This window comes from Podarcis gaigeae (assembly GCF_964106915.1).
Source record: "Podarcis gaigeae genome assembly, chromosome: 3".
Taxonomy (NCBI): domain Eukaryota; kingdom Metazoa; phylum Chordata; class Lepidosauria; order Squamata; family Lacertidae; genus Podarcis; species Podarcis gaigeae.
The window spans coordinates 25,614,619-25,629,746 of NC_139680.1; the positions used below are offsets into that span (position 1 = coordinate 25,614,619).

At 42.3% G+C, this 15,128-nt stretch overlaps 2 protein-coding genes across 5 annotated transcripts in view; both read left to right on the plus strand.

Annotated features, from left to right (window-relative positions):
• Positions 1-15,128, plus strand: part of TPO (thyroid peroxidase) — a 550,495-nt gene that overhangs the window by 339,205 nt on the left and 196,162 nt on the right. The gene's annotated exons all lie outside the window — the stretch shown is intronic.
• The window catches only part of SNTG2 (syntrophin gamma 2), a 218,689-nt gene that overhangs the window by 103,054 nt on the left and 100,507 nt on the right, over positions 1-15,128 (plus strand). For all 4 annotated transcript variants that reach the window (XM_083730447.1, XM_083730445.1, XM_083730446.1 and 1 more), the window contains exons 5-6: positions 9,973-10,016; positions 10,126-10,167. In XM_083730447.1, the coding sequence (XP_083586573.1) occupies positions 9,973-10,016; positions 10,126-10,167 (86 nt within the window). The remainder of the gene's footprint in view (positions 1-9,972; positions 10,017-10,125; positions 10,168-15,128) is intronic.

Genomic DNA, 15,128 nt, shown 5'->3' on the forward strand with positions numbered 1-15,128 from the left:
AATATTTCATTTTGCTTTTAATACAGGGTTCCGGTATAGATTCCCTTGGACATTAACTCATCACAAAACAAAAGTTTAACAGAATAAAAGTAGTACAAGGTAACATAAATATAAATTAACCCAAACACAAATAAAGCTTCAACATGAATTTTAAATGCTGATTTGCTTGCAACATGCCCCCTTTACACAAATATTAAAATAAAATGAATGTGAAACCTAAGTGAACAAAAGCATTCTTTTAATACAACCTCCACAGAGATACTGTCTTGTATATGGCATAAAAATAGCATGTGAGGGAGGAAAAAATGAATGTGTTTCACCCCCTCAGTAAATGAGCTAGGTGGAAAAGAAGGAAGAAGAATGCTTATACTGTAAGCTGACAGCGAAATGTAATAATGGAGCAGTAAAATGAAAGTGCGTGTTCTAGAGAAAAGTTGTTTTAAAAAAGAAACTGGAGGCGTCTGGATAGCCTACCCAAACCAACCCTGAAAATGAATGGGGAAAGTCATAGCAACACGTTGAAGGCAACTTTTTATGTGGCTAAAGCCTGGTTGTTTCATTTTCCTAGTTATGTATGTGTACACACATACACACAACTATTGGACGGGCTGCAGAAATGCTTTTCCAAGCCACGCAGTCACAGAATGTTGACACCATTGTGATGATGCTCTTTTGCCCACTATCCAATTTCTGTAGAAGTTGCAGGCTTGCAACGTTCTAAACCTTTGCAGTTCCACTGTGCCCTTATCTGATACAGCATGTGGAGTCAGACAAGCAGCAAAAACAATACGAAATGAATTCTGTTCAAACTGAGTGGTGAATATAGTTCACTAAACTATGCCAGAGGCTATTTGTTGCAATGGGGACACACACACCCCCCACACACCCTGGGAATCCATTGAACATGCTGTCTTTTAGCAGAGCAATTTCTACTGAATGCCAAAACAGACAGACAGACAGACAGACAGACAGACAGACAGACAGATGATAGATGATAGATATTAAAACTGATATATTCAGTTTAATCGGGGGGGGGGGGATGTCACACTCATGAAACACTAGTGCTGAATTCTTATTTACTCACTGTGGTCCTGGTCTTTGTGGGATTCTGTGATCAGAGTAAGTCAATGAATGAAGACTGCTTTAAATTTGAAATGCATTTGTTAATTTTAAACATTTTAAAATGCATTTATGCATGGTGTGGCAGTACGAGAATGAGCGTACCCTGTTTGCCTGTGTCTGGACATCATGGCATGTTGCTATCCTGTGGGGTTATTGTCAAGGAGAGGGTGAGATTCAAGGGGGTAGTGTGATGGCTTGTGAATGCTCTCCGCAAGAAATGCCTCTGCTCACTCAGAGATACATATATACAGTCTTTATTTTACATATGTACAAGCATGCATCCAAATCCTCCAGCTCAGATTCTGGTAGTGCCTTATGCCCGCCCCTTCTCCAACAGAAAAGGCGTGGAATTTTCATGTGATGTCTCTGTCCCCTCCTCTTTAACACTCTTATGACAGTGGGGGCCAAATTGGCCCTCCAGCTGCTTTAGGACTACAATTTCCATAATCCCTGACTACTGGTCTTGCTAGCTAGGGATGATGGGAGTTGTAGTCCAAAAACAGCTGGAGGGCCAGGTTTGGCCACCTCTGTCTGATGAAATCCTATCTAATGAAAGAAGATAGCCTTTTTAATGGTTCACATGGGAAATTCTAAACAGGTGGGCTTCTCAGCTGGAATCACTCAGGCAAGTCTTCAAGACTGTAGATTCCCACATTGTGGCTCAAGCCATTTTTGGCATGTCACAACCACAAATCGGAAAGCCCTGATAAAACTCACTGGGGCAAACAAAATTCCCTCCCCTCCAATAAACTTGTGGCAGCTCTACTTTACAAATCAGGTGTTAAGATTACATTTTATCGTACAAGGAAAAAGTGTTGGTTTTTTCCTTTGTGCGCTGCACGAAATATCCCTGTGATTAGAAACGATTTTGCATCTAAGATATCAAGGGCAAAATGTGGAGCCACAAAAATAACTGCAGGAAAATTAATGAGTTGATAGTACCTGTTAATAATAAATCATGGGTTTTTTTTCCATTTCGTCTTAAGCTGTGTAGCTCAGTAGGAAACATCCCTTCCATTACCTGTGCACATTCAGTTCTGCCCTTTTGTTTTCGCGTATCTCCTTCCCACTGTCTTGAAACAAGAAATAATAAGATCTCTCGTTGGCCTCCAGTGCCAACCTTTGAATAGAAAGATTGAAGACGCAAGTCTGCCTCTCTTTTATTTCCTTATAAAACTTTAAATATTCATTACTTCCGTGGATTCAGTGCCACATTATTCAGTTCAGTAAGCCTTTTACCTGTGGTATTAATCATGTCCATGTTGGTACTATCCTCCCTGTTCTCAGATATTAGAATGCATTTTAGTTGCTTGAGATGAGGTTTTCTTTCTTTGCCCAAAGTAGTGGATTTAGTACTTCATTGAAGTAATGGAAGTAAGAAACCTTTTAAAAAAATAAATAAAAGGTCCACTTCCTTGAATTGGTTAAAAACAACAACACAGAGTTGACTTTTTTTCCCCTTGTAAAGCGAAAGTAGCATAAAACCATAGTTTGACATAAGAGAATTCTAAAAAGCTTTACATTTTGTGTAGAATTTATGGAGTCATGTCAGTTGACTGTTGCTGCCAGCAGCTCCTCTTGAGATAAATCTCTGTGGCACTTTAAAAGAGAAGCAATATAACACATGGGTGTTCTTAGCATGGAGTATGGCTTTACAAAAATGGTATTAATAGACAGTCTCCATAGTTCTTGGTGTTTATCTGTTGCATCATGCTTTTTGTAAGCAATGAAAGAATATGTGTGCAAGGCTACTGTTTGTTAAATACAGAGAGCCAGCGTGGTGTAGTGGTTAAGAGCGGTGGACTCGTAATCTGGTGAACCAGGTTCGCGTCTCCGCTCCTCCACATGCAGCTGCTGGGTGACCTTGGGCTAGTCACACTTCTCTGAAGTCTCTCAGCCTCACTCACCTCGCAGAGTCTTTGTTGTGGGGGAGGAAGGGAAAGGAGAACATTAGCCGCTTTGAGACTCCTTCGAGTACTGATAAAGCGGGATATCAAATCCAAACTCTTCTTCTTCTTCTTCTACAGATCTACTTATGAAGAAAGTAGGACTTTGTAATTTATATGTTATCGCCTTAGGGTTCATTATGCTGTTACAGAATAACTTAGCAGGTCTTAGCCTGGCCAGTGGCAGGATGGAAGAACAGCATATAAACCGCTCTGAGCTTTCCCAAAGGAAGAAGGAAATCTATGTGTAATAAACAGTGTATTGTTCCAGGAGCCTCTAAATCATTTATGAGCTTCATTTCACACTTTGGTGTTGTCAAAGTTTATTAAGTTGGAAGACTTAAAACTGTAATCCTTTCCCCACTTTCCCCTTCAGTGCTGTTTTAAGTTAATATTGCGGGTATTGCAAATTCATACTATTGTTTCTTTATCGCCACTATAGCAAGCTTATGTTTGAGCACTATACCAATATAATAACCATGATGCGGTAAATAAAGTCTATGGAGCTGTGTTTTGATTGATGTGCCATCTGGGGGGAAACAGAATGCAGCTACAAGATAAAATACGTTTAAGATAAAATGATCAGATTGGCAGCATGAGTTTTTCCATTATCCAGAGGTAGCAAGAAATCACAGGAGAAGCATCATCCTATTAATCCATGATAGCTTCAGCAGCAGAAACAGCTCTGTCTTCCTGGCAGGCAAACTTTAGTTTTTAGTCTAACTTGAAAAGTCAAAATTTGGATGAGATGCCATGTAAGGTATTTGGGAATGGCTGTGTATTGCTCATGTAGTGGATTTGGGGGGTGAACATGTACCTGTATTGCAGAAGTACTTTTCTGTGGTTGCTTCTGAACTGCAGCAGGTACAGCGAACAAGCACTAGGTAACCATTAGGGAGTTGGATCTGTGTTCCAGTTATGGATCTTAATGTTCAGACTTCTAAGCTCTGGTGATTGCAAGGTGGCTTTTAAGACTAAGACGAGCCTTACATGGTTCTGCACATTCAGTCATACAGAAGTAAATCAACTTGTATGGTTATAAGAGTCACAAGCTGCAAGGATGGCAGCATTGGGATGAACCATTGTTGACATGCATTCTGATCTCTCTGGTGGAAGCAATTCCATGGGCCATTTTGGACAATGCAATCCCAACTCTACCAGCCAAAGTTAAGTGCTTTGAAGGGAAAAGACTTAAGTACTGAGAGCCAGCATGGTGTAGCAGTTAAGAGTGGTGGACTCGTAATCTGGGGAACCGGGTTTGCGTCCCTGCTCCTCCACATGCAACTCCTGGGTGACCTTGGGCTAGTCACACTTCTCTGAAGTCTCTCAGCCTCACTCACCTCACAGAGTGTTTGTTATGAGGGAGGAAGGGAAAGGAGATTGTTAGCCGCTTTGAGACTCCTTAAGGGGAGTGAAAGGCAGGATATCAAGTCCAAACTCCTCCTCCTCCTCCTCCTCCTCCTCCTCCTCCTCCTCCTCCTCTTCTTCTTCTGTGGGAAAAGACTTAAGGCCTGATCCTATGCAGAGGTAAGTGATTTATTGAAATCAATGAGTTTAAGCAGACCTGCATAGGATCCAGCTATTAGCAGCGTTTGATTTTTCCTGTTGGAAAATTGGAACTAAAAGTGCTTGACCTTTGGTTATATCTTCTGGCTGAAATATGGCTCGGCTTCGGTCATTGAGAATTGGTTGCTGAAGTTGTAGTAACGGTCACCTCCAACCTCTTGCCCCTCCCTTCTCCTGCCTCTGCTCTCCGGCCAGGCAAGGACGCACCAGGGCAGGGTTGGCAGACGAGTTACTTTTATCAAACAGAACAAACAAGCCTCAGTAGAGCTGCCACCACTCCCTCTTGTCCAGGGGACCCAAAGTCACAACCCAGGGAGAAGGCTGTGACCCGTTATCTTGGCCGTCCCCCCTACTCCGCAAGCTGCATCCACAGACTTGCAGGCAGAAGTTCTACGGTAGAGCGTAACCAGGCGTAAGGCTAGGACTTAGCTATTCCCCCCGGAAAGGCACACAAACTAAAAACAGTTTCATTCTTAAAAGGTTTATTTTAAAATAACATAAGAAACATGCTAGAATAGCAGGCACTCTTTTGGACGTTACAGATAAAAAAATAACAAATTGGTATAGTATAACTAAGTCTACATACTCACAACTCTAACACAAGATAGGACAGTTGATGTTCTTTAGGACTCTGCTAGTCGAAGACGATTGAAGATCTCCATCTCAAAAGATGAATAGTGGCCTATTAAGCTGGAACAATAGAGCCTGGCATCTTTGCGATTTGCAGAGTAAGGGCAAAGAGCAAAGAGCAGATAATCCTCTGATCTTTTATTCCCAATCCGCAACCTGCGTCGTAACTTTCAAGCCAATCATAAGACTCAAATTATTTTCAAATGCGCCAATGACCAGCTTGCTAGTCAATCAATTTACCTCTTGACAGCTGGGCCAATTTGGAATTTAAACTTTAAATCAAAGGGCTTCCTCCCTCCTGTGGAAATTAGCCAGAAACACATTCCCAAGCAATTCAAGGACAGATAGCATCATTGGGGGGGGGATGTTTACACCATCGAACTCAGGTGTTAGTTCTTTCATTAAATCAAGACTTCCTTGGTTCTAATAAACCTTTCAGCTGAGGAGTCAGCTAGTCTGGGGTTTTAAAGATACACAACTCCTTTCCCAGGGTCCTTGTGGCTGGAGAAACTCCCACAAGGCCTCACTCCCTTTTGCTTGACCAAAGAATAATTTTCTAAATAATACTAACTTTACTACAGAAGTATTGCAAGAACTTTGTATAAACACAGGGGAGTTGCTTCCTTGTTGAACTACTTTGCACATAACCCTAAGCCAAACCATGACTTAGCACAAGCATCCAGACTCCTGGAAAGGAGATTTTGGCCACTTTGCTCTGGTCTTCCTGCCACCGAACTGCTGGGAGCTAAGCCATGGTTTGCCAGAAGAGCAATGCTGAAGGGAAAAGACCAGTGTATGACCACTGCCTGTCAAGTTGAGAGTACTGCATTAGATGGATCAGCTTAATGTACAGTGTCTATGCAAATGGTATTCCAAAAGCAAAAGAAAAGAGCAAATTCTGGTAAGCGCACACTAGAGTTTACTCATAACATTTCCGAAATTCTCATACTGCTTTCTTTTTGCGCTGTTGATCAGATTCTGTTTTCTTTACCATCTGTCATGCCTACATATAGTAATTTCTTGGAATGCAGTAGAACTGAAGAACTAAGCATATTGCCATGCTTTAAAATATAGCAGTGTGAAACAAAATGAGAGGAAAATATAACCTTACCAAGTGGACTACATTAGACTTTAGGAACACTCTGTATTCTTTCAGTATGGCAGACATACAGTTTTTGAAAAATGTTTTGATTCAGTTTGAAAAGCCTCTGTATTCCTAATAGCACACATTTAGCACAAAAGAGTAGTAACTGTGCTTTCCTAGGGTACAATTTATGAAAAGGCAGCTTGGACTTTACTGTAGGACACTCAGTTGTATTCATTTTGCTGTGAAAGACAATTTTTAAAAAGATTTTTTAAAAGCCTTACTCATGTTGTTTGGGTTACATTTTTTTGTGTTGTGCTTTTGTTTACCCAATAACAGAAATAACCATAATTCAGCCCTCTAGTATGTATCTGAGCCATTTTTCAAACTTTCAGAAAGCCATATTTCTAGGCCACTTTATTCCATGTCTTACTTTTCTTGATATAGAAAACCAGAATAAAAGCGCCATTATGTAGCAATCTTTTTTTCTTTTTTTTCTTTTTTTTGTAGTGGGAGCTAATCACAAACTCCTGCCAATCAAACTGTACAGAATGTACTTGTTTTCCTCAAAAAGAAAAGGAACAACTCATCAATGCACGGTCACGTACATCTTAAATAAGGGAATTTTTTTTTTCAAGTTCTTCTCATACGCCATGGAATACATCCTGGGCTTAGGAAAATTCCTGTAAGAGAATAATTCTCTTGCCATTATAAAGCAACATCAGAGCCTTCACAGTGGCACATTCTGTAAAGTAGAGAATTTTGTTAAAAATAGAGAAAATGGGACATGCTCTCAGCCATGAGATTTGAGTGGTTTACCTAGCTCATGCTTTTTTGATGCATCAGCCTGGTTGCCAGTGGCATAGCGTGGGCAGGGCCACAGGGGCAGTTTGCCCTGAGCGCAAAATCCTTAGGGGTGCCAAAATTTCAAAAGGAAAACAAATAGCATAGTAAAAAATAGATAGGTAGATAGATGGTAGATAGATAGATAGTGTTAGAGGTATTGGTTGGTTGCTCGAGAGCAATCGGGCAATATGCCTCAATAGTCTGTTCTAAAGCTTTCTTATTAGTGATAAAAGCCTTTAGAATGCAGAGTGCCTAAGTTCTGTGTCTTGCTCATTCACTTGCAAAATCTGAGAGTGGGCAGTCCTTAAACCTTCCCCAGCAGAGTAGTTTCTTGACGCCTAGTCTGCACCTCCCCTCTCTGTGTGGAAGCTTACTTCGCAAGGAAGGCTTGGGTAACGGGGGACCTCCCTCCTCCCCGCTTTGCTCAGGCAAGGTGTCCTGGCACCGCCTTGCTTCCTCCGCCCCCTGCATCTCCTCTCCACTAGAGGCGTGGCTACCTTCCTCCGATGAGGAAGTGCTGCTTCCCACAATCTTTGGGGGCTCTCTGTAATCCATCCGGCTTTTCCCCTCTCGCCCCTGAGCCGATGGCAGTTCCCTGGCAGAAAGATAGATAATTAGATAGATGATTGATAGATGATAGATAGATAGATAGATAGATAGATAGATAGATAGATAGATGATAGATAGATAGATAGATGATAGATAGATAGATGATAGATAGATAGATAGATGATAGATAGATAGATAGATAGATAGATAGATAGATAGATAGATAGATAGATGATAGATAGATGATAGATAGATAGATAGTACACCCTCCCCCTCAAACAGAAAATCTCCCAATGTTCACGTGGGTAGATTAAGCAGCAGACTTGGCTGATGGCCTTTTGCTAGGGCACCCTCTGCATGGGCTTTAGAAAGATCCCCATTCCTGACCAATCTCCTGTCCCACTCTCTGCCATGTTCGATGCTCATGGGGTGCCGTGGCTGTCACTCGGGTAGGTTGCTGAACTCTTGCTCCTTTGATCCAGTGTATCAGCGGTGCTGAGGATACTCACTTTGCTCCAGGTGCTGGCAACCCACACTACACCACTGCTGGTTATAGTAATTCTCAGATGACTTCAGTGCTTTGTTCCAGTTGTGAGGATGGGGTATTGCCATCAACAAAACATAAGAAAGAGCACAGGACTACCTAGTCCAGCATCTTGTTTCACACAGTGGCCAAACAAGATACCTTTCTGGGAAGTCCACAAACAGCAAATGGGGATGGTAGCCCTCTCTGACTGTGGATGCCTGGCAACTGGTATTCAGATGCATTGTGCCTCTGTTCCTGGAGACAGTATAGTCATCATACTTAGCAGCCATTCATAGACTCTTCCTCATTAATTTGCATAAATACACTTCTGGAGCTATCTGTGTCAATCCTTTCATCTGCCTATCACCTGGTGGGAAGGAGCGCAAATGCTGGTTCACTGGAAATGAATCATGAAGCAGGGTCCTCCTCCCGTATGATTTCTATATTCGCATATTTAACAAAGCAGAATGGTAAGATACCAGCAGGAAACAACTTCCACTCTGTTGGTGGTAAATCTGAATGGGGACGTATTTTCTTCCCACTCCTGCTCGACACTTGAAAGGGTCTCACAAGCTCGGAGCCCCGGATCTGCTAAGTTCCCCAGAGCACCAAATTTCCTAGGGGGAAACGCATTGGGTCTCTGGAGTTGTGGGCCTGCAGTTTCCCAAGGGCACCTGATGTTAGTATGGAAATCAGATTTCCTTGGGGTTTCTGGTGACTTGAACGTTGCCATGGCAGCATTTGATCCCAGTGACAGGCAGAGGCATGGAGAAAGAAGAGAGAGAGAGATCCCGCCTACCATGTCTGCTGCTGCGATGACAGCCATTACAGCAGGCAGTGCCAGGGAAGAAGGTTTGGAGACTTACAGGGTGTTGGTAATTACATGAACATCCAGATTTTTGAAAGGAGGAGGGAGTCAGTCCAGAGTGAACCATCATTGTTGACTTGTAGGAAAACTGAGGGCAGCAGCACATCTCTGAACTAGACCACAGACCTTGATTTATGCCGCTTTTAACTATTTCCTTTTTCTAATTAGAGCAACGTTCTAGGAAGCCATTGAAAATATGAGTGGAAAAACAACAGTGCTATGATGTGAGGCAAGGCTTTAAAAAACCGTGTTTCTTAGAATAGGAGAGATTGTATGCTGCTTTAGTTATGCATGCAGCTGGCAAGGTGACATTCACATTAATTTCGTGTTGCAGAAACTTCGCAAATTACTGGTTGAAATAATATATCGGGTTACTCTATTCAGTGAAGTGGATTCAAAGTTCACACTAAATTGCTTTATTAAATTCTTTGTGCAACCTCCTTGATTAAAACAGCCTCTGCACATCTTTTCAGGAGGAAAGAACAAGGGAGGCAGAATTCCTATTTTACTGTCCTACCAAAGCTAATGAAAAATGTGAATTATATTTCCTCCATAATTTAATGAAATCCATCATTAGTGGGAAGTGACATTTGTGTTCCATATTAAATAATCTTTTGTGACTGGAAATCAGCCCTCTTAATTTCCTTAGAATTGCTACCAATCTATTTAGCTTTGCTGGGTGATTGCTATGCTGCTGGCATTTTTACAAGAGAGGCAGTTGTAGAAGTGACTTGTACAATAACCCTGCTTAAGACAAACTGCTGCAAGAAATATGTCCTTATTGCAAGTCTCTCAATTAATGTGTGGTTTTTCTTTTCTTCAAATAACTCTGCAGCGGACCAGTCAGGAATGTTATTTATAGGAGATGCAGTAATACAGGTCAGTTTACTCTACACAACTGCTTCAAAAGTATGCTACTATTTTGATACTTGTATAACATTCTGATATTAATCCGATATTTCAAATAACCATTTTGTGACATTTTTAGGTTAATGGCATAAACGTAGAAGGTGCCACCCATGAAGAAGTGGTAAGTTCTGCTCCTTAGATTGCTTCTTCACCACTGTTTCCTGTATGTTGTTACTTAGGATGTTAATGTTGCTGTGTTGCCAGTGTACAGTTCTCAGTGCACTTTTTAAAGTTACGTAGCCATTTATTTATTTAATTGAATTTATATACCACCCTATACCCGAAGGTTTCAGGGTGGTTCACAGGATAAAATCAGAATACCTCGGGTTACAAACACCTTGGGTTACAAACACTTCGGTTACAGACCCCGCTAACCCAGAAGTAGTACCTCAGGTTAAGAACTTTACCTCAGGATGAGAAATCACACGGTGGTGGTGCAGCGGCAGCAGGAGGCCCCATTAGCTAAAGTGGTACCTCAGGTTAAGAACGGACCTCTGGAACGAATTAAGTTTGTAACCAGAGGTACCACTGTATAAAACCACAAAGCACATAATAAAAAAAACCCAACAGCAGCCCAATAACACACACACCCCAAACACATTTTAAAAGGGCATGGGATGTCAATCAAATCAACCAGAGACCTGGCTAAAGAGGAACGTTTTTGCCTGGCACCTAAAGGTGTATAATGAAGGCGCCAGGCGAACGTCCCTGGGGAGAGCATTCCAAAGAAGGGGAGCCACTGCAGAAAAGGCCCATTCTCATGTTGCCACTCTCTGGACCTCTCTTGGAGGAGGCACATGTAGAAGGGCCTCAGAAGGTGATCTCAGGGTCTGGGTAGATTCACATGGAAAGAGGCAGTCCTTGAGGTATTGTGGTCCTGAGCTGTTGGCATATTTCTTCACCTGGATGTAGCCCATATATATATATATATATTTGCGCTAGCTATTCTGTTCAGATGTGAGACCCCTCCTCCCCTCCCCTCCCCTCCATCATGGAAATTAGGTAAGTAAGTGAGGAAGACACTCCCATTAACACCATTCAGATGCCACACATACAAAGAAAAGAAGGAGCAGGGAAGCTGTAACACCTAAGAAACTTGTAACGAAAAAACATAATCAGAACTAACCATACAAATAATTGCTTAAATCACCCCATGTTTCTTTTCCTTTTCTGTTTTTCTTTTTTAAGACAATGGATCCACATTAGCTCATCCTGTCTAACTCATTAGCCAGTTTTGATATGCCTCTGCAGCTACCAAGAAAGGCAGAACACAGAAAAGCAAAGCCTGAATTTGCACAGAGTTAGTTGTGACCACTTGAGAAGTGGTAGATTAACTGAGGTTGGAGAAGGATATGTTGAAAAAAATTGAATTTTAAACTGGGAACACACTTCTGTGACGTCTATCAGTCCCTCCAGTATATTAATTCATCTTCGATCTTAAGGTGCTTCTCTTGTTATTTTACCTGCATTATTTGCACTTAATACTGGTGTAGATTTACCATTGTCTATCTGGTACTTGGCTACATCCCAAACTGCAAAGCATCATCACACTTTAGAACTTAATTGGTGGCTCAGCAACTAATTTTACACAGCCTGGAAGGCAAAATCCCCTCCAAGAAAAGAGGATTGAATTGAAAGCCTTTTGAACACTGCAGCACACATATCTAAATCCTTCAATCTGTTGCACTTCAATTTCTGCTAAACTCTTCATACCAATGCAAAGATCAAGAGATGCACCTGTTTGGGTGGACAACAAAACATTCCTCAGAAGTGAGGAGACCAATGGGTTTCTCATTCAGCTGAAGAAATCAAAGTGCAAGTCAGGTTAGGCAGCATGATGTAGCAAATTGCAATGCAAAGAAAAGACCATGTAAGCTGAAATAGGAAGGTAACACATAAAGCAAATACAGCAATTTACAAAGCAAAGGCTTTGCCTCAGCAGAAGCAGAATGGCAGAGGACAGCTGTGGTTACTAGCAAGGCTGCTTGCACAACCACCTGTTTATTGAGCATTTATTTTGATTTTTTGTGGGCAGGTTATTCTTGTCGGAAATCAAGCCTTTATCGGGAGAAACTGGCAACTCTCCCAGGCTTGGTCTCCTGTTGACCTCCCTGGCTGCATTCCCCAGCAAGATTCAGGCTAGGTCTCGATAGGCGATTCTTCCCAAACATGGGAAGAACACACCCCCTCCCTCCTGCTCCCCCGGCAGGGAAAGGAGATAGACAGAAATGTATTTACATGCCTTTATTTCTGTCTTTGCAGCATTACAGAAAACATGTCTATACTCTTCAATCTCCAGCAGTCAAGTGACAAGGTCTTCCTGTACTTCCTGTACATACACAAGAGGAAGAGCTCAAATTACACTCTGAGCAAATTCCGGTGCATTGCCCTGTGAACTGACTGTCCCACTGTTTCCCACGGACAGCCCCAACATTCCCATCATGTTTTGTTTTCAAGCTACCAGTTTGCAGCTGCATTGCTTCTATATCGTAACAATTCTACCCTCCTTTTTAGGGCAGCATACAATGTTCCATCAATCCAGATTTGGGGGGGGGGGGGTAGGGAGCAATTTTTTTGCTCTACAGTTGTGTAACATGAATTTTACTCCCCAAATACTAATAGGCTGGAAGTGACCTAGGTCACAAATAGTGGTCTCAGTTCACAACTGTTTGCTTGCTTGCTTTGAATTTCAACCCCTTGTACTAAGGTGTAGTCGTTCTATACTGAGAGAAAATTGGACACCACTCATGGGCACCCCAAATCAGAAATACAAAAAATAATATGGTTTATATTGTGAATTTGCATAGCTCATGGTGCTCAGATGCCACACAATAAGAAGTTCAATGTTATTTCCTTCATTCATCTATAAAGTTCTTCTACAAAGATTATCCAGACACATGAAATGTGCTTTTAATTTAATTGTTGTCCATTCTGGACACCAATCTCACACAGACTTCTAAGGTTCGAAGGAGCTGTGGAGAGGGAAAGCCCAGGAAGCTCTTGTGCCTTGAAACTAAGAATCTGTGAAATATCAGGAAATGTTCAGTTAGCCATAGCTTCCTGTTTTATCCAAATTGTGAAACCATGATTATCAACTTTAGCACAAGCCATGCTATTAAATATGGTTTGAAACTGGTGACCATAGTTTCCTAGTAATGGTAAACAGCAGCAGCAGCAACCACTATGGTTAACCAAAGGTTTTCTGGTTTAACTGTTCATGCTTCAAAATGGAGTGTAACAGGTTAGTTTGTGCAGGCGCGAACCTTAATCCTATCAGTGCTGAGATTAAGCTGAGATATGATTATCCAACTTCCCCCCCCCCCCAGCACTCATCTCGCTTTATTGGGTTGCAGCACTCATCTCACTTTATTGGCCAAGGGAGCCGGCATACAGCTTCCGGGTCATGTGGCCAGCATGACTAAGCCACTTCTGGCGAACCAGAGCAGTGCACGGAAACGCCGTTTACCTTCCCACCGGAGCGGTACCTATTTATCTACCTGCACTTTGATGTGCTTTCGAACTGCTAGGTGGGCAGGAGCAGGGACCGAGGAACAGGAGCTCACCCCATCGCAGAGATTCAAACTGCCGACCTTCTGATTGGCAAGCCCTAGGCTCTGTGGTTTAACCCACAGCACCACCCGCGTCCCCAGCATTTTCTTTACACAGAGATATAAAGAAAATGAGAGAGGCTGAGAGAGACATAGAGAAAGGGGTGTCAAGAAGTGTGGCTGTGTACACACTTTACATGTAAAGCACATTTTTCCTCCAAAGAATTCTGGGCACAGTAGTTTATTAAGGGTTGCTGGGTATTGCAACTCAATGAGGGGTAAACTATCGTGTCCAGAATTCTTTGAAGGGGTGGTTGGGAAACGTGCATTGAATGGGAATTTAAGTTATAGTGTGTGCACAGCATCAATGTGTGTGAGAGAAAAAGGAGTATCATAGACGGAGAAGAGGGGAATGGTAGAAACAGAGAGAGAGGAAAGTGTGTCATTTTGCCCACTATTGGCTCTACCCACAACTGATTTTCCTGTGGGTCAATGGAAAAAGCAGGTATCAAAAAGAAAGATGCAAGCAGTGGGTGAGAGAAATAAGCAGGAGAAGGGGAGAGCGAAAAGCAGGGGTGACTTTCCCCACTGTTGGTTCCAGTGGGCTCTTCCCATGGGTCAGTAACCCTTCATTGAAAACTGTGGAAGTGGCCCTTTTACAGGTGCCAGTTAATATTTGCTGAGCACTTGTAAAAAATACATTTTTAAAAATTGTGGCCTACACTTTAGGGACAAGGATGGAGCTGTGGGTTAAATCACAGAGCCTAGGACTTGCCAATCAGAAGGTCGGCGGTTCGAATCCCCGCGATGGGGTGAGCTCCCGTTGCTCGGTCCCTGCTCCTGCCATCCTAGCAGTTCGAAAGCACGTCAAAGTGCAAGTAGATAAATAGGTACGGCTCCAGCAGGAAGGTAAACGGCGTTTCCGTGTGCTGCTCTGGTTCCCCAGAAGCAGCTTAGTCATGCTGGCCACATGACCCGGAAGCTGTCTGCGGACAAGCGCTGGCTCCCTCGGCCTATAGAGCAAGATGAGCGCGCAACCCCAGAGTCGTCCATGGCTGGACCTAATGGTCAGCTGTCCTTTTACCTTTACCTTTACCTATACTTTGGAGCTCTCTTTCTCTATTTACACTAGCAAGCCACTTTTGCTGTGTTCCTTTTGGCACCAACATTTTTTAGACAACCCTGTCCAGACACGACGAGCCTACATGTGTTTTATTTCTTTTTAGCAACTGTCAGTTTTAATCATCTTCAGGATATTTTAAATACTTATTTTTTATCAATAATTTTAATGCTGCATTATATATTTTTGTAAACCACATAGAGGTTTATCACAATAAAGTGGTATATATGTTTTGTTATAAACAGAAGAAAGGGTTCCCCAGCCCTCATTTAATGCCAGTAACTAGTAAAATAATCATGTGCCTGAGGTAGGCTAATAGGACAAACACTTAAAGGTGCCCTTCTGGATCTCGTTTCCTCCCCTAAGCCTGAAAGCAGTTTCTCTCAGACTTTAGAGCAGGCATCCCCAAACTCG